This window comes from Solenopsis invicta, chromosome 11 (genome assembly GCF_016802725.1).
Source record: "Solenopsis invicta isolate M01_SB chromosome 11, UNIL_Sinv_3.0, whole genome shotgun sequence".
Taxonomy (NCBI): Eukaryota; Metazoa; Arthropoda; class Insecta; order Hymenoptera; family Formicidae; genus Solenopsis; species Solenopsis invicta.
The window spans coordinates 4,570,735-4,594,160 of NC_052674.1; the positions used below are offsets into that span (position 1 = coordinate 4,570,735).

Below are 23,426 nucleotides of genomic sequence, written 5' to 3' on the forward strand. Positions count from 1 at the left end.
AGTCGGAGGAAAGAATAGCGGACGCAATTCTGCGACGCGTAACACGCCGATGTCTCTCCAGTCTCCGAGACGATATCAGGTTGGACCTAATACGCGCAACGAACGAACGGACTTCCCCAGGTATACAGAACACCTCCGCGTAGTCGGTCGCCCGGCGGGCGTCCGGGTGTACGTACACGGGTGTGGTTACGCTCGAGCAACTCCCATTTGGACACCATAATGGCCTCCGCGAGGCCAATCGCCGTCGTGGATTTCGCGGTCGGCTAGTGGGGAACGGCGCGACGCGCCAATCGCGAGCGCGCCTGCCGCTCGTCGTAGGCGTCGCCTTGAGTAGCGCCACCGCGGCGACTTTCAGAAACGGTGAACCGGGCTCCGGGGAGAGGCTCCGGCTTCATTATGTATCATTATACCGGTCCGCGCCGCGCGGTGTGCACTGCAGTTACTGGAACCAGGCGCGCGCGCGTGTGTGCTTTTCTCTCTTCTTCTACGCCCTGGCCGTCGTCTTCTTCTTCCCTTACCTTCTTCGTCCAGCCGGTGCGTTCGCGCGTATACGTCCGAAGCGTGCACGGTACGCTCATCGGCGAGGTAATCGTGGCGCGGCGCGTGTAAAAAGCATATCGTCGCCGACGAGGAGGTGCGCGAGTGCGCGGCAGATCGCGTCGCGTTTGCCGTGCAATTAAATCGAGAAGGCGGCAGGCGACCAAGTGCGAGTGTTGGGATACGCAGCTGCGACACAGATTTTCGGCTCTGCTCGCGCGGAGCGGCCGGATCGCGGGGAGGATCTTCGTCACCCGCGCTGCCATCTGCCGCGCGCGCCGGACCTTTGCGGTGACGTTTTTCCCCCGGAGTCGGAGAGAACTGTGTTGACGAGTGTGATCGGCGACGACGACGACGACGACGACGACGACGAGTGACGTTTCGCGTTTAGTTCGCGACGTTCGGTGTAGTTGTTAACAAACGCGAGTGAGGAGGACCGATATGCCGACGGTCTGGTCACGCCGTCGCGGCGCGTCTCTGCTCGAAGGCCGAGCGACGTCGAGCTGACGCACGGCAAGCGAACAGTAGTAGCATCCGTTCGGGAGACTCTCTCTTTGGCTCGCGTTAGTGTGAAGTTTGTTTCCGCGTGGACTACGCGCGTGTGAAGTGGACGTGGGTGACAACGAAGTGGTGTCCGAACTGATAAAAACAAAAACATCCAAGCGTGAGTCGTCCCCGTTGTGACTTGTTGTGAGCGACCGACGCGCGCGCTTACACGCATCACGGATACGTGCGACAAAGACCGCCTTGAAGTAAGCTCCGAAAAGTGAATATCGCAGTGAGAGAGAGAGAGAGAGAGAGAGAGTAGTGCAACATCGAACGAGAGTAATCTGATGCGAGCGATCGAGCGTCTCTCCTTCTCCGCAGTGCGAGTTCCAGAAATACTACCGAGCCGACGGCCGACGGTTAAGAGGTTAACTCTCTGTTTCTCGCGACGGCAATGACGTCTCTCCACGCTTATTTCGTCGACCCTGCGTCGATATAGTCCTCTCGAGACCGTTGGTCATTGGGGCACGCGCGCGCGCGGGGTGTGCTCGTCCGCGCTAGACGAGAGAGAGAGAGAGAGGTCCCAAAATTCGGGCCCCGTACGGAGGGGTACACGCGACGTCGTCGGCGAGCTCGGCGACGGCGGGGACCCACCTAGGCTGTGGTGGCGGCGGCATCGACGTCGTGTTTAAGGTGGAGCGTCCGGGCAGCACGACGACGCTCAATTTCACGGACCTGGGGAGCCCATTCGGGGCGGGCGACCCCTGTCCGTCTAGTACCCCGACCCCGAACAGCATGTCGGGCGGCGGCGGCGGCGGTGGACCCACCGGCGGTGGCGGTGGCGGCGGCGGCGGCGGCGGTGCCGGCGGCACCGGGGGCGCCGGCTCGGACATGGAGCAGCATCTTCATCACGCGGGCCTCGGCTCGGTGACGCCTGGCCCGCCCGGCGGGAACGGCGGCGACAGCACCGCGTCCAGCACGCCGGTCTCCCAGAGCGGCAAGTCCGCCTTCATCGAGCTCCAGCACAACAATCTCTACAATCCGGCGAGTCTGCGGAGCGGCTATCCGGGCGGGCACAACGTACCCGGCGCGCACCAGTTCTCGCATCAGGTCGGCTCGCTCGCGGCGCACCAGGGCTCCGGGCCCGGCAGCGGGAATCAGCAGCACGCGGACGCGGGCTTTCCCAGTCCCAGATCGCTCGCCGGATATCCGTTCGCGCCCATGCACCAGCACAACGCCTACGGATACCACATCGGGACGTACCCCCAGTGCCCCTCGCCGCCCAAGGACGGTGAGTACCCCAACTGTATGTATTCGCAGCCTTTTTTATTCCTACTCTTAGATCTAGTTGACTCGAATCGCGGCGAGATCTCCGTTCCTCGCGCGGTCGGCTTCGCGCGGTCGGCTTCGCGCGTCGACGGAATCGTCGACGGAAGCATCGTGATGTAACGAGATTAATCTTGTGCGCGTCGCCGTCGCTGTGAATCCCGGAGTGAAGTTTGCGCGAGTGCTAGTGCCGAGTGAAACGGAGATGTCGTCGAAGGGCTCGAGGTGAAACTTAATTGTGCTCGTGCGTCTACGATACCGTTGCAAAATTACCGATATTATACGTGTAAACATCGTGGAAACGCAACGTGAATTGTCACTCGATTATTGATCCGCGTGCAGAGAATTGTTTCTCGGAATCGTGATAGTCGTGGGACAACGTGAATTTCGCAGAATTTTACGCTTAATTTATTTGGTAAAATTTATAATAAAATTTAACCGAACTGTCTAAAATATTTCTGGTAATATTTTAATAAAGTTTTACTAATCAAGTAAAATTGTTGTCCTACACAGAGAAAAAATGCTGTTAAATTAACAATATCAACAGTCTGACATCTTGTTAATTCAATAATAGTATTAATGAAACGAGAAGATTAAAAGCAAAGACAGTAACAAATATAGTTGAATGAATAACATTTTGTTGAATCAACTTCACATATTAATAACTCGATGTTCAATTGAATTATTAAATTGTTTTTTAATTTATATCATATTACAGCATTTTTTAAATATAAATTCCAAGAGAAAATTCTCTTCGTGTGGTAACAAAAAATCGTAAGTCCTAATGCTGTTTTTTTTCTTGCGCCGAGGAAACATTAAGCCTCGAATGTCAACAGAGTATTCACCTTGAGCCCTGCATTTTATTTAGAGATAAATAGATGTAAGAGATCTTTCGTCCATCAACGAGTATACGCCGATAAGTTGAGTAGACCTCGAACCGCGAAGACGAGTATCGTGCCAGCGTCGTCGTAGCATTTGTCAGGAATGTTACGGTCATCTTAACGCGAAGCGGAATAAGACGGTGACAGGCGTTTCCGGTGGGTCCATCTGTGCATCCCGCGCGTCGCGGCAAACGCTTTATTATTACGACTTTTTATATATATATATATGTATAGCCCAGGACGAATTGCCACTCGACGAATGTCTTCATCCACGCCGCGCGAGTAAATTTCCGCGCGACGACAAATGTGGAGCGCTTATGTCCTTTATGCGACGCAAACGCATTCGGGTAGCTCTATTTCGCCGAAATAAAAAGAAAACGGGCGATGTTTATACTACGATGTTTACTCCATCCACGCTCGATCCTCGTAGTTACGGTTCTTCCTGCCGAGTTTGTCGAATTAGTTTACCCGCGCACCTCGACTTCCTCTAGATTTAGAACATTACGAGAACATTATAAATTTTTTTACGTATAACTCTTCTTCCATTGTGTAAGATCTTTTAAAAGGAACTTTAAAAAGAAGCTCTAAAAAAATGGGACGTAAAAGTCGGACAAATAAAGGTATCTGCACAGTTTAAAATAAATACCCTCGACTTTCTCTTTCTTATTTCTAAACGTATCCCAGGAATCTAGAGTAGCAGGTAGTAGCCGGTCGACATTCTATCTATGCTACGGTACAATGCCGCGAAACGGAATAAGATATATGACTGGGAATCCCCAGGAAGAGGCACAAAAACTCTCGCAGAGCACCTAACGAACGAGACAAAAAGGGATCAAACGGGAGCAGTTGTGACTTCTCCTTCAGGAGCTAGCTTCGCCCGTACGAGCTTTCTTTTAATCGTTCTTCGCTTCTTTTCTCATGTTCTTTACCTCCCGGAATCGCATTAACACGATGTAATCGCGACTTTTATTTTACGCGCGAAATCGGCGAGTCAGCTAATTACGATCATTATCGGATTCGCTCCGAGGTTCGTCGTGGATCGCGGAATCTCGCTCAAGGCACTGCACGATGTTACGATAACTAACTTTAGAATGTCTTCTTAAACTCTTTTTAACGTTATCGTTAGATTTCGAAAAAAGCTATTTATCTCGGGATACTAATTAAGATTTATACGCGCGATGAAGGAAATATAGCAGACGAGTCGTCAAAACTAGTTTTAAAAAATCAAAGCTTTTCAATTTTACCATGGATTATCTCAGTTGCAACAGAAAACTTTATTGCAAATATTCATCTTATAGGTGTATTTTTTAAATTTATTGGAAAATTTATCGTACACGAAAAGAATAGTTTTGTTGAAATACAGATCTGAAAATAATTATGTTGTACCTTTTAAAAAATTATATTGAATAGTTTAACTTGGCTGCTAGAATGTTAAAACTGTAGCAATATTATTGTGTTTAAGCGTTCTACACTCTAATTATTTTGATGATCCAACATAAACTGTTTCCTGATCTATATCTGCAGACACTGCAATAAAATTGTTCTTTCCGTGTATTTATTGTATTTTTAAAATTTATTGGAAAAATTTATCTTGTTAGTGTATTTTTCCAATCAATTTTTCTACCCTCGAGAAAAGTCGCAAAAAAATTAGAAAAAGACGGTTTTTTCCGAATTTTTAAAATAGTATAAATTCAAAATTAAGATTTCTTTTTGGACTCTTAAGAATTTCAAAAATTAATTTTGTGCTCAAGGCAATTAATTATTCAAAAAGTTGTAAGCAAACTTACAATTTGGAGGCTTAATTACCTGATGCGGCTTTCGAAGGCTTTATAAACGCAATAAATTTGTAATGCTGAAGATGGTTGGAAATCAACCGAAACATATAGAACAGAATGAGGAAGTTTATGTACTAAATATTAAAGATACCAGTACGCAGGTTTTGACTCTTAATTACCCTGGGCTCAAGATTAATTTTTCAATAATAAACACTAAATGCACATTTAACTAAAATTGTTTACAAAGATGTCAGTCTTGTTATCTCATGGAAATTTTTATTTTATTTGTCTGTTTGAATATATCCATCGCAGTTCTCTCTCTCTCTCTCTCTCTCTCTCTCTCTCTCGCAGTGGTCTAAACATAATACGGCTATATACACATTCGCATCGCGAAATCGCGTGATCGAGATGACTTATTTCGCTCGAGGAAGTCTGTATGCCGTAGGGCACGCTTCTCGCAGCGACATTCGCGTTGGCTTCTCAGTCGATCGCATTTTCAAATATAATCCAAAGTACCGCCTGGAAATATTCTTGAAGTCGTGGCAACATTAGGCGAATAATTTATCGCGGCGCGGTGCATGCGCACGATGTGGAGCAACGAGGAACTTTCCGTTGGTTTGCGCTTAGGCAAACGTTCGCGGGAGCGACCGACCGAATAGCCGGCGACAGTTCGCTACCCTCCATTCGCGGCCTATGAATTCGTAACGACCACCGCGTGTCCATCATTCGCGGCATGTGGCATTCCTCTCTGGGAGTCCGGCGTTTTCTGCGTAATCCATCGCGCGGGTCGACCCTCGCTTCAGGCAATTTTCGTGGCGCTTCTCTCTCGAAAATTACCAGTGATCCGCCAACGGCGAAAGCCGCGAAAGGGTTCGCCGCGGGAGACGAACTTTTCCGCCAACAACGGGAGGAATCCGCGTGCCACCGCGCGGGCGCGGTGGTGCAATTTTTGCTCACGGCCAGTGAACGAACACAAGAGCGATCGGCGCCGGCCGGACCGATCGCTCGCTCGTCAGGGGGTTGAATTCTCACGCATGGAGGGTAGCGGCGGCGCGGAAACTTGCATTTCGCCCTTAAATTGCTGGTCATTTTTCCCCCTCGCAACTTATGCACGACTCGCTTTTCATAAATCGCACAGCAGCAAAATGCATATCCTCGACCTGCCTCACGAGCTGCATCGTACGAACTTCATCGAAGGGTTGACATAACTTCAGTCATTTTTACGGAAAAGTTTTTCCGGGGTTCTGATATAGAAGTTGCGTATATATCTCGGAAATGCATCAGAATTACAGCTTTTACCACTTCTGAGGCATTGCGCAGAGGCGAGTATAGACAAACGAGTGCATAATGTAAAAGTCGATATCGTAAAGCAGCACTCATATTCATGTCGATTTAATTAATCGGAGAAAAATATCAAGTCACAATCACGATCTCTGTTTAATTGCTAACGCGCACTCCGCACCGTTTACATAATATATTCGGCTCTGACGAGAGATCTTCTAGATTTCTAGCTCTGACTGATTCCGTCATTTGTCCCGGTGAACACAAGGTGCAAATTTGCGATTCTTTCAGAATAATTTTGACTATCTGATCAAAATAATGGTGACGCGGTAATTACGAGACTTACAATGCCTGCAATTGTAATAAATGTGCGTTACGCGTAGTCGATTCCGTAATACACTCATATTTAAAATTACAATTTGTCGTGGAACTGAATCGGTTATTTGATAAACAACAAATAAATTTTTGATAAAATTGAAATATCTCAAGAAAATTGTGTATACGCAGAGAAAAGTTTTTTCAAGTAAAAAAAAGTTTGTTCGAATCAAAGAAATTTATACATTGTTTTACGGTTAAAGAAAAGTTTTTCTGATTTGACGAAAGTTTTTGATTGTTCCTTTTATTAGAAATAAAGTAATAGTTTGATTATTCAACGCAAATATTTTTTTTTAATGAAAGAAATATATTTTAAAAAACCAAAACAACTAAATTATTTTTTACATTTCTTTGAATTAAAAAATTATTTCTTTAAATTAAGCAACTAATTTAAACAAATAATTTATTTACTTTAGAAAAGGCTAATAACGTCATTTCTTGAAATCAGATAAATTTTTATTTTTCTCAAAGGCATTTTTAACTTAAAAAAATCAAATTAAAGAAACGATTTCAATTTAAACATAATTTTTCTCTAGGTGTATCTATTATGTTTGTTACCTTCCTTGAATGTAAATTTTTTAATATTAATTTTGGTAAAAATTTACTTGTACTGTTTTTCAAATGACCGCGCGATTCAACTGTATAAAATTGAATAAAAATATAATTGTATGCATATTAAAATCTATGAAACTATCTGGAAGGAAAATGGAAGTAACAATAACACATTGTTCATGTTAATTAAGTCAAGAATGCACAATTGATGCGTAACTGAAACTTCTTTAAATATCGCGCGTTCTTTAAAATATCACTTAAATAAACAATTCATAAAAGTAGAAATCAATAAAATGTTATTTTTTAAAATCAGTAAGTATCATTTTCATTTCTTGCGACGGCAAACAAACGAGGATAATAAAGTTTAAGATACAAAGAGTTCAACGAATTGCTACACATTGCACAAGTGTTTAGCTATAATATTAAATATTATCGTTATACCTTTCACGCGCGCGGTGAGTAAACTGTAGTAGAATGTATACTTCGCGTAAAAGTGATTTATAACAAAATCGTCCACGTTTACAACTCTCGACGTTCTTCACGACGCGAGATCAATCTTTTCATCATTGCATCGTCACGCATGAAATAAATTTACATAAAGTCCATAAGCGTGCATTACTACATAAACGATTCGTATCGGTTGATGAAACAATCGGTATCACTTATCTGAAAATGCCGTCGTAATTTTTCATCGCGCACACATGCTTTCGATAGAGATGCTCTCTTTGCACTTGCCCGCAATCAACGTAAATTTGCGATTGTAATGTCGTTGCAATTTACCAGTGTTTCCTTGGAAGTCGACTCGTGGGTGTAAGAGCCAGATCTCGGCAGCGACGCCGCGATTATCGCGGTTGTTCGCGATGTTGAACGCTGTTGGACTACAGTTCAACCGACGCTAATGAAGCTGTCCGGGATTATACGAGCATCAGTGAGGAGCCGCGAGAGCGTAAAGGAGGGGTTGTCCGCGCGTACGCAGCTTGTCGGGATCCGCGGCGAGTACAGAGCCGGCGCCTTTGCACACCTTCGACCAATCTTATCGTCGCGACAAATGAACCGGCCATTAACCGGCTTGTCCGCGCGTCCGCGTCACGCCCGTTGTCCTTCTTCCCTTCGAACGAAGCTGGAACGTGGCTGAAGCTGGAATCCAATTAGCGGGGGTCTCTCTCGTATCAGACGACGGGGGGACCCCCATGGTATCTCGCATCAGTCACCTGACGTCCGACCGCCGACGCCGTCCGACTTAATCCGGAACGGTCGAAAGACAATGCGTGCCCCAGCTCCGAGTGATGGATTAGGTATTAAATGGTTGTTTTCACAAGGATTAGATAGATACACCGACCTGAAAGAGTACGCCGACCCGGCCTTTTTCAAACTTCCTTGACCCACGCTTAAACGAAATGCTCAGATTTGTGTGGAAATCACATTTTTTCTAGGGATATTCTTCTAAAGATACTCCCATGGCTATTTGTTTGTAATTTCCAGATTTGAATTCTTAAAATAATGTCTATATTTATAAGTGAATAAACGTAGTAGAAACATATTCAGGAATTTTTACAAGTAGATTTTACATTTAATTAATTAGATGCTCGAATAACGTGTGAATTATTATCGACACTATACTGTTAAAAATGTTATAAAACTTGTATTTTTAAGTTAAACATTAAATTTAAACTACATTTTATTTAATGTATCTGTACACTGACAATGAGAGAAAAGATTACTTTTTAATAAATATTTGTGTGAAAAATTGTACTGAAATACATAAATATTTACTCAATAAAAAAAATGATAGTTAAATTTGTGGTTCTTGTACTAAATAAATATTTATTTACATTTAGTAAATATTTCATTGCAACTATTCAAACAAATATTTTTTTTAAAACTTACGTTAGTAATTTCTTTCTCTCAGTTTAACTGAAAAATATGTGCACGAGATTTAGTGCACTTTTGATAACATTAAATGTTTTTTAATGTATCTACTTCTGTTACATTAAATTCTGTGTACATAAACTTCAACTGATAATCAAATATTTATAACGCATTTAATTTTGCTGTCGAATCTGATTATTAACAGGCACTTTTGATTAAAACAAGACTAAAATATGCGTAATATACGATATAGCTTGCTTAGAAATTACAAGTTATGCACAATTTCAATTCTGAATATTTCGAATAGCTAGGAATTTCTCAATAGCCAGCCTCCGGCCGAAAGAAAGGAATGTTTTCATTCGCAGTTACACCTGAATACGAAAAGGAAATCAGGGAGCTTTTTCATCGTTTCTCGCGCGCAATGTAGTAGCGATGTGGAAATACAAGATGTCGGTTCAGCGACAATGTTAGACAGGCTGCGTCAAGTCCAGCCTAGGGCAGAGACGGACACCTTGTAATTTCGAGATCTTTGGATTGAGAGGCCGCGCGCCTACCGTGTGATTATCAACGTCGCATTAATCGCTCGGTGGGCTTATTATCATACGTTCGGCTGGGTTTGATTACGCGACTCTAAAAGAACCTTCAGCGATGCGAGGCGGCTGAGTATACGCGCGCACACCGCCGCAAAGTAGCACTTTGCGGCAGTTTCTGCCGCTGCCGCGCATTTTGCATATACGGCCTCGGTGTTGAAAAACTATAACCCTAGTTTCTCTCTCTCCACTATCCGTATCCTCTCGCGGTGTGAGCTCCCGCAAAACGGCGCGGGAGAAAAGTGCATCCATAAAACAGTACCTTCGTTTTCTTCACGCGCGCGGAGTTACTCCTCATCGTGGTTTCGACGTCGCGTCGCCTTAATCGGCTGTAATTAGCAACGAGAGCTCGTAATCGCGGCCTAACGCTTCTATAAAATTTATTACGCGTCGATATGCCGCGCTATGGTGTTAACTATTGCACCAGGATAGAAGGTAATAAGAGAGGGCTGAGATCAATCGAGGAATATTCCACATTTCTCGATTATAGAATTTATAGAGAAGGGGGCATTAGAAAAATTGTCACAAAATATCTTTTATATTATAAATGTAATACAATATTTTATTAAATTAAACAGACAGAGCTACTCTAACGAATAAATCAAAATATTAAACATAATTGCCAATGCAAGTCGAATGAAGTTATTAGAGCGTGAGAAAATAACAATAATTTGACATATAAATAATATACAATGTATTGAAACAGTACAATATTTTGCTTTAATTTTTTTATTGTTTCTTTCACTATAAATACATAAGTATGCAATACCAATTTATTCCTTCTGCCAACTAGCCTCGGTCTCCCTTACATGAGTTTCTTTGAGTTTCTTGTCGTCCTAACTATTTTTAAAATTAACTGTATCTATATTTATTATTCTAATAAAACAACATATTTTATAAGTGAATAAAACTAGCAAATATTATATTTGCACATGTACGCTGAGAGAAAAACTTACTAAATTTTAATAAATATTTGTTTGAATAGCGGCAATGAAATATTTACTAAATGTAAATAAACTTTATTTAGTACAACAACGTAATTTAATTATAATTTCTTTTATTCAATAAATATTTATGTATCGTAAATAAATATTTTAGTGCAACTACTCAAACAAACATTTATTGCTTATTGTTAGTAGTTTTTTCTCTCAGTGTAGTATCACAACTGTCTTATCTTGTGTGAGAAGAGATTATAAGTGTTTAAATTAACTTCTGATCATCGGAAACGGAAGGTAAATGTGATGATTAAAGTATTAGTAATTCAATCTCCTCAAAGAGTTGAATCATAACGTGAAAGAGTCGAGTCGCCTACACGGATATTAAATATCGTACACCCATACACACGCCCAGTATCGCCTCGAAGTTACACGTGGAAGATAAACACAAGCGCAAACACGCAATTGCATCGCTCTGACGCGATGTAACTTCGTGGAAAGTTTATGGGGGGATCATTATTGTCTCTTTTACGCGCGATCAGAGCCCCGATCCCTGTTGGCTCTCCATCGATCCGCGCCTTGCCGATCCTTCGCCGGTCCCGTCACGTGCTCATGTATAAATCACGAAGAGTCACACGTGAGCGCGCGAGCAGGTCCGGCAACTCGCCGCAAATTACGTTAATTAATAGTCGTGCTAATTGTCACGGAGAGAAGGAGGGAACTCTATCTCTCTCCGCGCCTCAAGTCGACGCGCGTTGCGTCGCATTGCTAATTTGAAGTCTCGGCATGTCGATACCTCGTTTGTGCGACTTTCGGTGACTTTCCCCTCTTCAATCGCGAACGACAACAAAACGCATTTATCGCCGCAGCGCAAGAAGTGTCCGTGGCCCTCTTCTCTCTCGGGAAGGCCGCCCGCGCGTCTCCCCGATGAAAACACGCAACATCGTAATCGCGATATAAAAATAATGAAACAGATTCCGCGCGAGATAGGCGGCGCGGGCGCTGGCACGATGCGCACCTCTATCGAGCTCTACGCTACTTCATTGCATCGCTTTAAGATTGATATATGGCTCCGTAATTAATTACCGCGCCGTTAACGCATTGTAGGGCTTTCTTCCTCTCTCTCTCTGTCTCTCGCCCATTCTCTTTCGACGTAACGAGAGCACGCATTCTCTACGTTGTGCTAATTATCACAATATGTTATATGTGAATTGAATAATGCATTTATTTTATCAGATAATTACGCGCAGCTTGTCGAATAAAATATTCCGACTGTGTTTGTGCTATTGTTTTCCTTTCTCTGTTTTTCGAGAAAACGACGCGTCATTTCCGTTAATTTCGATTCGATAAGACTTCTTGAATGCTTCAGCGACCTTTATATTTTATGTGATCTCCGAAACCGTCCGATCAGAAAACGACTTATAATTAGCCATGTAATGTGCGATGCTTTATCGCGAAAAAGAAAATTAAAGAAAACATCTTTAAGGAAAAACTGATAATGTGGCATTTCTTTGCTTGAAATTTTTTCTTTCTTTTCTGCAATTTAAATTAATGTTTTTTAAATTTATGAGATATATAATTTAAATTCTTAATTATATAATCTTAAAATATTATCTAATTATTAATTACAAAATTGTTTTTATTCTTTAAATTTTCTTCAAGAAGAACTAATATATACAAGTAACTGTCATATAACACGGTGATTAGATTTGTTAGAAATGTCATGTTATGTGAAACAGTGTTACATAGGATGAACTACGTAATACAGAAAACAAGATTAGATTCAAAAAAGAAACAAATGTCTACATTATTTTGTTTTCATTTATATCAGAAATTTATTAAAAATATTAAAATTGATCATTATAATTTAACGTTAAATAATACACTTTAATTATTTTCTTCATCTTTACTAAGCTGAATTAAATGAGAGCTCCTTTGTTGCAAAATATTTTTATCTTCCAAAGTTTCTTCTGCAGCACTTAGATTTTGATGTTCTACTTTTTATAAAAAGCCTGTAATTTTTGTTTGTTTTTTCTTGATATCTTGAGATCTTTATAAAATTGTGTTATACGAGGATTTTCACAATTCTCTAACTATATTATAACACACCAAAAAAAATCACTATAGAAATCTATTTTATATAGGAGTTGCTTGTATAAAACTTTTCCTAATTTTTATTCTGCTGTGTTTCTCTACTTTCTCGCATTACACGATATCTCCTTGAAATATCCATCGCAAAAGAATTCGATAGTCGGTCATCTCCGCTGTTGTCACAATATCGCGATGCATTATTGATTTACGGATCAGGTTTTAGTTTAATTTTATTTTTAGTTTGTACGTGAGTAGTGATGAGGATTCTGAAAGTTGATGTTAGGGTGGTGCATGTTCGCAGACCTCTCGCCATTGGGTGATAAAAGCGGAAGCCTCGTCGACGAGCTCGGCGGCGGTGGCGGCGGTTCCCTCAGGAATGGCAAAGGCAAGAAGATGAGGAAACCGAGGACGATTTACAGCAGCCTGCAATTGCAGCAGCTCAACAGGCGGTTTCAGAGAACGCAGTACCTCGCGCTACCGGAAAGAGCGGAGCTCGCGGCCAGCCTCGGACTCACGCAAACGCAGGCAAGTTCTATCGACATTAAGACCAGCGGACTAGAGCGCAAGCTTCCCACGACATAGTCGTGTAACGATAAGTAGCTCTTATCTCGCGCTACTCGTGACAGGTTGGCGTAAACAAATTGCGATTAACGTGAACACAAAATACAATACTTTGTCGAGGTAAATATGGAGCGCTTCGAACTTTGCACACTTTTATTATTTAAACCCGTTAGAACCGCGTCGTTTATTTTAACAAAATATTGCATTCGAACAAAAATTATTGAGAATTAGAGAAATAATTTTTTTATTTAACTATTAATTTTGGTTGTATATAAACTGAGAAAAAAATTTGTTGAAAAATTAAAATATTTAGTCCGATACGCACAACTAAACATTGGGTTGATTCAACAATTATTTAGTTGCACGAAATAAGATGTAGTTCATTTATATTAATTATTCCAATTTTTTAACTAAAAATTAATTAAATCAACTCAATATTTGGTCGCGCATATCGGACTAAATATTTTAGTTTTTCTAACCAATTTTTTTTTCTCAGTGTATAAACGGCGTTTTAATCTGGCAAGACATAAGTATCTGAAAGATCCATCCATTCAAACATTTAATTCGACATTTTCAGGAAGAAAAAAAGAACCGTTATGATAATATATCTCGTGTTACAGAAATTTTCTCTTCCATATATTTTACTTAGAACTTATTTGAGTTGTAGCTCGTACAAAACGTTTGCACTAAGTGATAAAAAATGTCTGACTATATATTTTCCCGGGCAAAACAGGTTTTTCTCTTTGATACGAACTGTCAGGAAACGCCGTCAAAAAGATCTCATGAAATCGCGTAAACGAGTGAATTCCGTGCGAACAACGACATATCGCAACGATGTTTGCCCTTGCTAATTACGAAGCTCTCGCGTTGCGATTAGAATTTTGAATTTTATCGAAGCGACACGGCGATCTGCAGTCCTTCTTTCTCATCGCGATGGATGGATCCAGTTGCATGGTCGGTCCGCGGTAACGGGAGCCCCGATGAACGGCATCTGTCAGCATTATCGGCACAAATGACTTCACTAAATCACCGATTTGCCACGCCCTGGACATCGGGGATAGGGTTGCCGCCAGTGTCCAGTGTATCGAGGGAGGGAAAGAGAACGAAAGAGACAAGTTTCCTGACTAACGAGGCGGCCATAAATTTTCTCCCGGCGATCGCGCGAGTTTTGCGCGAGCTTTCCACGGCAGGCGGGGCTTTATCTACTCGTCGACGGAAGATTTTTCGCCAATTATCGCCGTCGCGCGGTTTCCAATTAACGATTTATTAGGAAGATCGAGCTACATAATCGGAGAGAAGTTAATTGGCACCGAACTTGCCCGCTATAGATTTCTCGGGAGAGATGACGATTTATTGACGAGCTACCAAGTCCGCAGTTAATTAGGACGATTTCGCGAGGGACAATTCCGATTTATTCGAATCGACTCGCCAGTTTATTAATGCCACGAGCATTATCGTGAAGTTAGTTTCTTTCTACATCACTATCGATTTGTGTGTGCGGTCTGACGGGATTACACGTTCCCTCACACAAAATTATGCGTTTCATTGGCTGATGCGAGACGATGGAGCAATTTTCGCGGTTGCTCTTTGTGCGTTCCTCACCCCTCGAAGAAGTGTGCACAATCGTCGTGGCGCAGCGCATAACTGCGTATCGCGTAATCATGGGATAACTGGCTGTCGTAGCTGGTTGATGTCGTTGCAGGGGGTCCCGGACCGGATAATTTCATTAGACGGAGCACCGCGGGAGTTGTTCTCCCCCCCGAGTGAGCGAGTGAATCGAGCGCGACGCAACCTGATGAGCAGTCGGCGTCTGGTTGTTTACTAAACACGGTCGTTCGAAATCAGCAGTAGCCACGGTCGGGGGTGGAAAATTAAATTACGAAACCTGAGGAGATTATCTATTATATCCTCTACGTTCATTGCTTATCAGTATGTGGAAAATTCGTTATTTTATTTCCATCAAAGAGAAATTATTTTACGCTAATAAAATAAAAAAAGAAAGGAAGACTAGCATGTACCAATCTTTGTGGACGGTCACGTTAGAACGTCGTAACAATGAAATCTTGGATCTTTCTTTTCGAGCGACTGCAAAAGTCCGTGTCGATGAAGGAATTGAATTGCGCTTCGGGTTACTACCGTAAATTTTCTTTCTGAAAATGGGTAGGATGACTTCTGCCTTTTGTCGAAACACTCAGCATCTCCGCGCCACGTAACGAAGAACGTTGGCCGCGCGCGCGATCGGTGCAGCTCTTCAGCAGGCACCGTGCATAATCCGTAATCGTCCAATCAAGGCGTTCGACCAAGCGCCTCTGCCTCTGCACTCTTGGCCCTGCTACCGTCGCACGTTGGCTTTCTTGTCATCGCCACCAACATGGCGCCTTAGCCTTCAGTCTCTTCCATCTTCTCCTCTTTCCTCGTCCCCTCTCTTCCTTATACCACGACAGCCTCGTCGTCCCCCGGCGATCTCCCCTCGCATTTCCCCACCGGCTCTCCCCATTCTCCTCCTCCTCCTCCTCCTCTTCCTCTTTTCCTTTAACCTCAAATGAGCAAGAGAGAAAGAGTGGCGGAGAAAAGGGGAACGGAAAGGGGAGGGCGGGAGAAGCAGTGAGGATCGAGGTGAGGCCACGCATCTCTTTTTCTCCGGGGCCTCAATTTGAGGACGTGGTAGCGTTCGTGCCGCCAGTGTACACGTGATACGCGAAGGGGTTCCGAGGGGGCCGGAGGGGAATAGAAGGACGGAAAAGGGGGAAGAGAGCAGGCAGTACTTGCACACGCGAAGTACATGGGCACACGCTCTCGCTCGCGCGAATGTATACGTAGGGACGTGGGCACCAACACGCCCGTCTGCGTTCCTGCCACGTACCTTGGGCGTGGTGCTTCCTTTTTCTTCCTCCTCGCCGCGGCTAACGTGCCCGATCTCTCCTCATTGGCCCCGGGAATTCGAACACGTCGAAGCGAGATTCGAAAGTCGCGGGAGGGAAGCGCGACTACACGATGTGAATTCGAAATCCCGTCGTGCTTCCGTCCACCACGGGGTGCGACGTTAGCATCCTCGTAGAAGGAGAGAAGATCTTTCGCTATTTTCCCTCGAGAACGGACGAGTCGATTTGGATGATGAAAACTCGTGGCACACAGATTACAAAAATTCACTTTTAGTATTACTGTGAGCGACCTCAGTGATCCTAAATTTTATTTGCTTTATGTATGAAATTTGGAGCAAGTTATGTTGCTTATATAAATATCATCATTGATAGAATGTCGTATTTAAAGCGAATTTTACAAATTATAAAATCGTAGACCAATTTTACTGTGAAATTGCAGCGAAACTCATATGTAGATCACATAGAAGGTCATATAAATACGAGTGCGGATTCGTAAAGACATATATCTCGTGATCAAATTCTCATTATCATTAAATTACCGAATGAAAATAAATTACGCATCGGAAAGCCGCCGCGAATCGCGTTCAAGGTCCTCGGGGATTCAACCATCGCACGTCACGTAGTCGGATAGCACGCGATACAGCTTCGCGGAAAAGCGCCGCACACATCATCGAAAACGCCGCTCGTACAGTAGATGAACGCACGGGTAACTATTATTCATGCATGAATGCACCCGCGAACACAAGTAATGTACGCCGTCCGCTACCGTTCATCGTTGTCTGAAACACTCGCGTAAGAATTTATAATATGATAAAGAAAAAAAAATATATCAAATTGATGCGGCACAAGGTATGCGAAGTCCGAGTTTTCAAACCGATTTACGTGTCAGACAAATTACTCTACTAATATTTTTATGATGTGCATCATTGATTTTAAACATACATGATTAGAGTATTTAAACATACACATTTGCCGAAGAAGAAAATGTTTGAATGCGTATTACTTGATTCCGGAATAATTTTGTAATTTCAAGATGTTGACATATATTAGTATTAATCTGTAGTGATTTCTACTAGTGCGTGTCTGGAAAGAACATTTTCTAAATGACATTTTAAAAAGCGTTCGAAAAAATACTCTATTTTAAACTTCAAGAATGTACACTGAATAATTAATTCTAATGTCCATTTCTACACTCAAAAAATGCTGATACAGGTAGATTTGTAGGTGTCACAGCAAAAATTTATCGTCATTTTTTTGTATCTGTTCAATATTGTTCACATAGAATTTATAGTAGCAACATTTTAGCATTTTTTTAAATTTTCTTTTTCACACATAGTTCAGGTATAAATTCTGTCTTCGTTATTTAGATTGGTTAAGTACCAAACATATGCGACATTACAATATATACTAATCATTTATCTACCTCAGTTAACTTTTTGCAGCCAAAAAATTGTGGCTGTACTTGCAAGTCCATGTTTCCCAGTGCACCAATCGATTTAACTAACTTTTTTTATCTTTTTTCAGTTCTAATAATTAGAAAAAGATAAAGAATAAGTTAAACTGAGATCAACTTTAATTTATATTGGAGGAAATGGACATTAGATTACCGGCTTCCTCGATTTTCGTAATCCAAAACGAGAAATCATTTTGCAAAATTACTCTACGACAACCGATTTCCAATCGTTCGTGTAAAAGATTGCTAAACACGCTGCGGCGAAAAGCACGTGCATACGCGAGATGCATGAAATGACGTTGGGTTCGGAGAACCTTGATCGTATCCGTTCGAGGAGAGCGAAAGAGAGAAGCGGATTAGCCCAGATCACGTTCTTGAGATCCTATCCACTCTCCCGACCAGTCCTCTGCGTATCTTTCTCCCTCCCAACTATAAAATCATTACGCGGTTTTTCTCCCTTTTTCCGGCTACCGCCGTGACGCCGACTTGCGAAACGCTCCGTTGTCGTCCTCGTCTTCATGGCAGACGTCGATCCGCCGATAACCGGGCGTGTGTCTCCGTTCTGTATGTATATCTCCACCTTTCCCTCGTCCACCTTTTCCCGCGCATTTATCAGCGTCCATTTATCTGCCTATCACTGCGGTCGCCACGTATACACATATAACACGAACACACACGCCGGCGGTCCGCAAGCCTTTCGTTCCGTTATCAGACCAGATGTGTTAGATAGCGGACATAGTTTCTCGCCGGGGAACAATGAATCGGATAATTAATCATGGGTATGGTGTATCGGATCACCGGGGTCACCGCCGACCCGAGCAATAAATCGTTGAATTTATGAAAGTGTTATTTATTGAATAAATGTGGCGGATACAAGATGTTCGAGTGATTTATTATGTAATACGTGGGAGAGGCATGCAACGTCGGTCTGTGTACCTCGATACATTTTAGGCTTATCCCGTTCTTCTCTCAGAGTTTTGTTTGTTAAACCAAATGTGGACAGATTAATTGAACTCATTAAACATTTAATTTAATTTATCGGGCGTAATATAATCTTATATTCTGAAACTGACATTAGAGGATGACGCTATCATATAATATTATTTATAATTGTTGTATATAAATGTTTGATGCGAGAAGTATATACGTAAGCTACGCTGAGAGCGAGAAAACGCAATTGTTAAGAGAGAATTTATAGTGTTTATCGATAATCTGCTATAGCGACTCTTCGCTTGGTTATTAGAGCAGATATGGTTGAAAGCAAAATCAATTTCTGGTTGGGGAACAATGCGAGCCCGGTAATTGATGATTCTGTCTACTTGGTATATAAATCATCGAACGAAAAGTTAGCTTCGCCGCCAAAATAATGTCACAGGAATATCGGAAGTTCAAACTTAGTTGCGTACCTGGCGATTCCGCGAGGGCTGCGGCGCGTACGCAGCTATAAGTTAATTAGCCTCCTAATTAATTAAGCGTTTTAATAAGGAAAGTGTCGACAGCTCGCGTATAACATATGCGAAATCATTCGAGACGCTTGGGAATTCGCAGGCTCGCCACCAAGAATCGATAAAAGCAGGAGAACAACTTCGTTATTTAATGGCTTTTCGGAACTTGGAGAAATCCGGCGAAACATAACGTACTTCACATTCACGTGTAAACTTTTTAATCGAGATTTACGAAGTTCGGCGAAAGGCCTGACTGCGTGTTTGACGCGACGTGAAGTCCGCCGTGAAAACCTGCCGCTTTCGGTGAAGTTAATTAAAATACTTTTCTCTTTGCGCCGCTCCCTCCCTTCTGTACCTGTAAAATTATTTAGAAAGGGGAAGAGATGAACACATCATACGCTTAAATGATAATGAGTAGAATTTACTAATTTTTGTAACTCCAAAAGTCCGTCGAAACATCCTCCAACACTGGAGAACCTTTTCTCATTCCACTTGTTAGATCTCTAGAATATACGGCGGGAGAGAAAGTGTGCTCTAGTTTTGCGATAGCTTTTATATTTATTTTTAGGTTTGTCAGCCTTGCTTTTTATATTCTGTTTAGCTACTTACTCTGACGAGCCTTGGCCCAGAATGATAAATTTATTTCTTCTTTCTTTCTTTATATATACAATATCTTTCTCTCTCTCTCTCCCTCTCTCTTTCTCGTCTACCTTTTCGATCTTCCTGTACTCTATCCGCCTGACCAGCATTGATCCCGCTTATCGCGATATTATCTCATCGGCCGCGGCCCGTGCGTGTTCGGATAGGGATGTGTCCATCGCGCGATCAGCCTCAGCCGTGCGTCGCGCGCGCACGCACGCTCACACACACACACGCACGCACGCACACACACACACACACACACACACACACACACACACACACACACACACACACACACACACACACACACATTCGCGCTCCCGCACGCGGACCCATGCCAACCCACCCCCGCCATTATTGATATGTACAAAACTAATAGAAGTTCGACCGACATATTGCTATCGGCTTGTATCTGTCGATCGCCGTCCACTGGCTACAAATGGGAAAGTCTCGCAGCGCACGCGATCCTCGACGCGATACAACTTATTATTCCGACGACTCGCGTGTACGCGCGCTCGCGCATTTACGTGTACGTCACGATTTTAACGGATTTCTTCGCGAGTTCCCCCGCGATGCGTGTGTATACGTATGCACGTGCGTCTTTCGCGTGCGACGTCGAACGGACTCGCATTCGCATGTACTTTTACAAGCACGTATTACTCGCGACAGACAAATTTTTATGGCTATGCGATATTATTTTTAAAAAATTGAGTTTCCTAAGAGGTTTTCTGTCTCGCATTCTAAGATTGTTAACGGTTTCGCTGATAGCAACCGGTGGAACTTTCCCCCGTATCCGATGAAGCTTGTAACACGTCGCGCGATTGACGTTTCCGTTGTTTAATAGAAACGTCGCAGATCTGGTATATCGGGTATCACCACTTGTGCCGTGTACTTTCTTCTATCATTAGACGTGATTAGCCATATACGTACGTGTACATCTGACGAAATAGACGGTTGTCATTTTTCTCCTAGGAATCATGCAAACCGCACTGTGTGATAAAATCTCGTTCATAATTTGTTACCATATAAAATTTTTATATAAAATTCGCTAGATATTACAATTTTTATAAATCTACTTAATTGTTACGTAATTTACGAAAATCATGAAGAAACTGATCCATAAGGAAACCATTAATCCATCGAATTCTGATTCACGTTGATAAGAAAAAACTGTTTACCGACCCGTTTGATTGACCCTATTTTCTCGGAAGGCGCGCATTAATTTCTTGCGGCAACGTACCAAGAAACTTCCCTTTCGGAATAGCGTTTCGGCTCCCAGGACAACGACTCAGCTATGATTTTTTTTTTCAGGTTATTACTCATACGCGATCGGGAAAATGTATGGCTATTTTTTTAGATCGATATCGGCGATCCGGTATTGCTAGTTTTTCTAGGTTCGTACGAAATCCCTCGACGTTTCGCGCGTGTCATTTGCACGTGACGCAAGCGCAGCGCGTGATATCGGGTTTATTTCTTGTACGATAATAATTAATAGCGTCAAATGCGGCATGAATAGCGAGAATCCGCTAAAGCCGTATCGAATCGTGATTACATCAACGGCAACACGTGCGTCGCAAAGAAATTATCCTTGGATTACGTTCAGTAATTTTCATTAAGTGCGGAACTATAGGCATACCTTCGCCCGCCCGGCAGCAAGTTTTTGTAACTTTTTTTTGTCATTTTCTGTCATTCTCGTCTTTTCGCGGTAGACAATGCGAGCGCGGCGGGAGCTTATTGATTATTTCTTTTTTTAATCTACCGGAGACAATGGAGAGGCAAGTCACGACTTGGGTATGCTCAACGGAAGGCTGTGTCAACCTGTCAACGCTCGTTGATCGCGATTGCGGTACTGAAGCCTCTTTCGTCTTTCGCGTTTCAACTTGTTGCTGATAATTATGAGAAACAGAAATTGATATTTAACCCTTGACTACAGTGGTCAAATGTGGCCTGCACAACTACACCCACGGGATAGTTTTTGGCTTTAAAAATAAGAATTTTAATTGAAAAAAAAATTTATTTTTTTATGTAATAATTAAACATATACACACATTCTGAAGCTGAAAGATAATCATTAATTTCAAATAGCAAGAAACGAAAAATATAACAAAATAAAATTTTTTGTAAAATTCTAAGTAACAAAAATATTTTTTTCCATTATTTAACATTAACTTTAAAATATTTTGTTTTTAAATAATAATAATCTTATACCATATGAGAAATATTTCCGTAATTGTGTGCGATAGGATACGGTTATACCTCGCCAGTGTAGTTAAGAAATATATTAATATAAATTCGTGATTAGGAAACTATTGTAAACTTAATTACGATTTAACCCTTCCAACCCCGAATTAATTTTAGAAATGGGCTGATACCTGGAAATGCTATTTTAACCGGTAGAAACTCTATATGACAGCGGGATATTATCCGCGGCGGAGAAAGGAAAAGAAACTGAGCGGAGTACCGGAAACTTGTCCCTTTTTTTCTTAGTCCGCGACGTAGCGGCGTCTCATCTCGACTCTGCCTCCTCGTGACGTTTCTCTCTTGCCGTGCAAACGGAGGCTAATAATTATTTTCACGCACTGACTCGTGTACGTATTCACGTTCGTGAGACGATGGCGTGCATCGCGATACCTCCCACGGCGCTTCGAATGCCAATAATTACACAGTTCGATGTTTGCAGAAACAACGCGGCGAGTCGCGATTCCGTTACACGTGAACTCGGACGCGCAGTAAAATGACTCGTTTGAAAAAAAGAGGGCCAAAGAGTCAAAGGGTTTCTCACAGATTGTGATTTCTTCGACACGATTCGCGCGTCTCCGAAGGATTCGTGTTCTTTATTGCTGCCCGTTGCCTGCAACACGGACCTTCTTCCACGAAGTCGTGCAGGGATACACGTAACGGATCGTTGTGCGTCTTAATGACACGTGTTTCGTTAAAGTTATGGCACCTAACGCCGCCTTTAACCGCGATAGTCACGGCGCGGCGTCACGCGTGAAACGCTTGATAGTTGCTAGCAAAAATGCGGAGCACAGGTTTAACAAGTGAAGAAGTAATCAGTCGCGTGTGAATGTATAATTAACATGAAATAAGTGAAATAGGAAGTAAAGGAGGAGTAGAAAGGAAAAGATTTAAAGTGTTTGTACGGCCAAACACGTTATTTTCTTCGCTGAATATCTCAAGCTCGACGAGGACTTTTCTTGAATAGTCACTTTTAGTATACCACGAAATATTTTAGACGTTGGCGATGGCTCAGCGGAGATGAATAAAATGAATGAAATTCTCTACGGGGAGAACTCGCGTCGGCAAGTTCCTCGGGAAGAGAACCACGGTCGAGCGTAGAAGAATTCGCGCAAAACAGGCTCGAGGGGTTTTCGAGCGGCGCGGCGGCAGCAGCGCGCGGCCTTCCTGCCTCCCTCGTGCGAGGAATCCCTTCGCGGCGTAGAGAACCCTCTGCCCCACCGTACCCCGCCCTCTTCCCCGACCTTCCTCCCGTCGAGAGATCTTTCAGGAAGATCACCGGCGGCGCACGCTGCGCTTCGTTCGGCGCTGGCTCGCACCTGACTTGGCCACGGCTGACGCCGCGCCGCACCGCGGCTCGTATCGCGGGATGATGCCGGCAACGTCGTTGTTGAATACTGTGCGGCGCGGCGGCGGACCTGCCAGAGAGAAAAGAAGAGGAGAGGAAGAGAGTGGGTGGTGTGGAAGAAATAAGGGAGGGAGCAACACCCTTCGCGGGGCTAGCTTG

General features: G+C 42.9%; 1 protein-coding gene across 1 annotated transcript in view; it reads left to right on the forward strand.

The window, feature by feature from the left end:
* The first annotated feature begins 388 nt into the window (after window positions 1–388).
* Window positions 389–23,426, forward strand: part of LOC105194689 (homeotic protein distal-less) — an 85,669-nt gene continuing 62,631 nt past the window's right edge. The window contains 2 exon segments of the mRNA XM_039455271.1: window positions 389–2,314; window positions 13,000–13,223. Of these exon segments, the coding sequence (XP_039311205.1) occupies window positions 1,819–2,314; window positions 13,000–13,223 (720 nt within the window). The 5' untranslated portion in view covers window positions 389–1,818.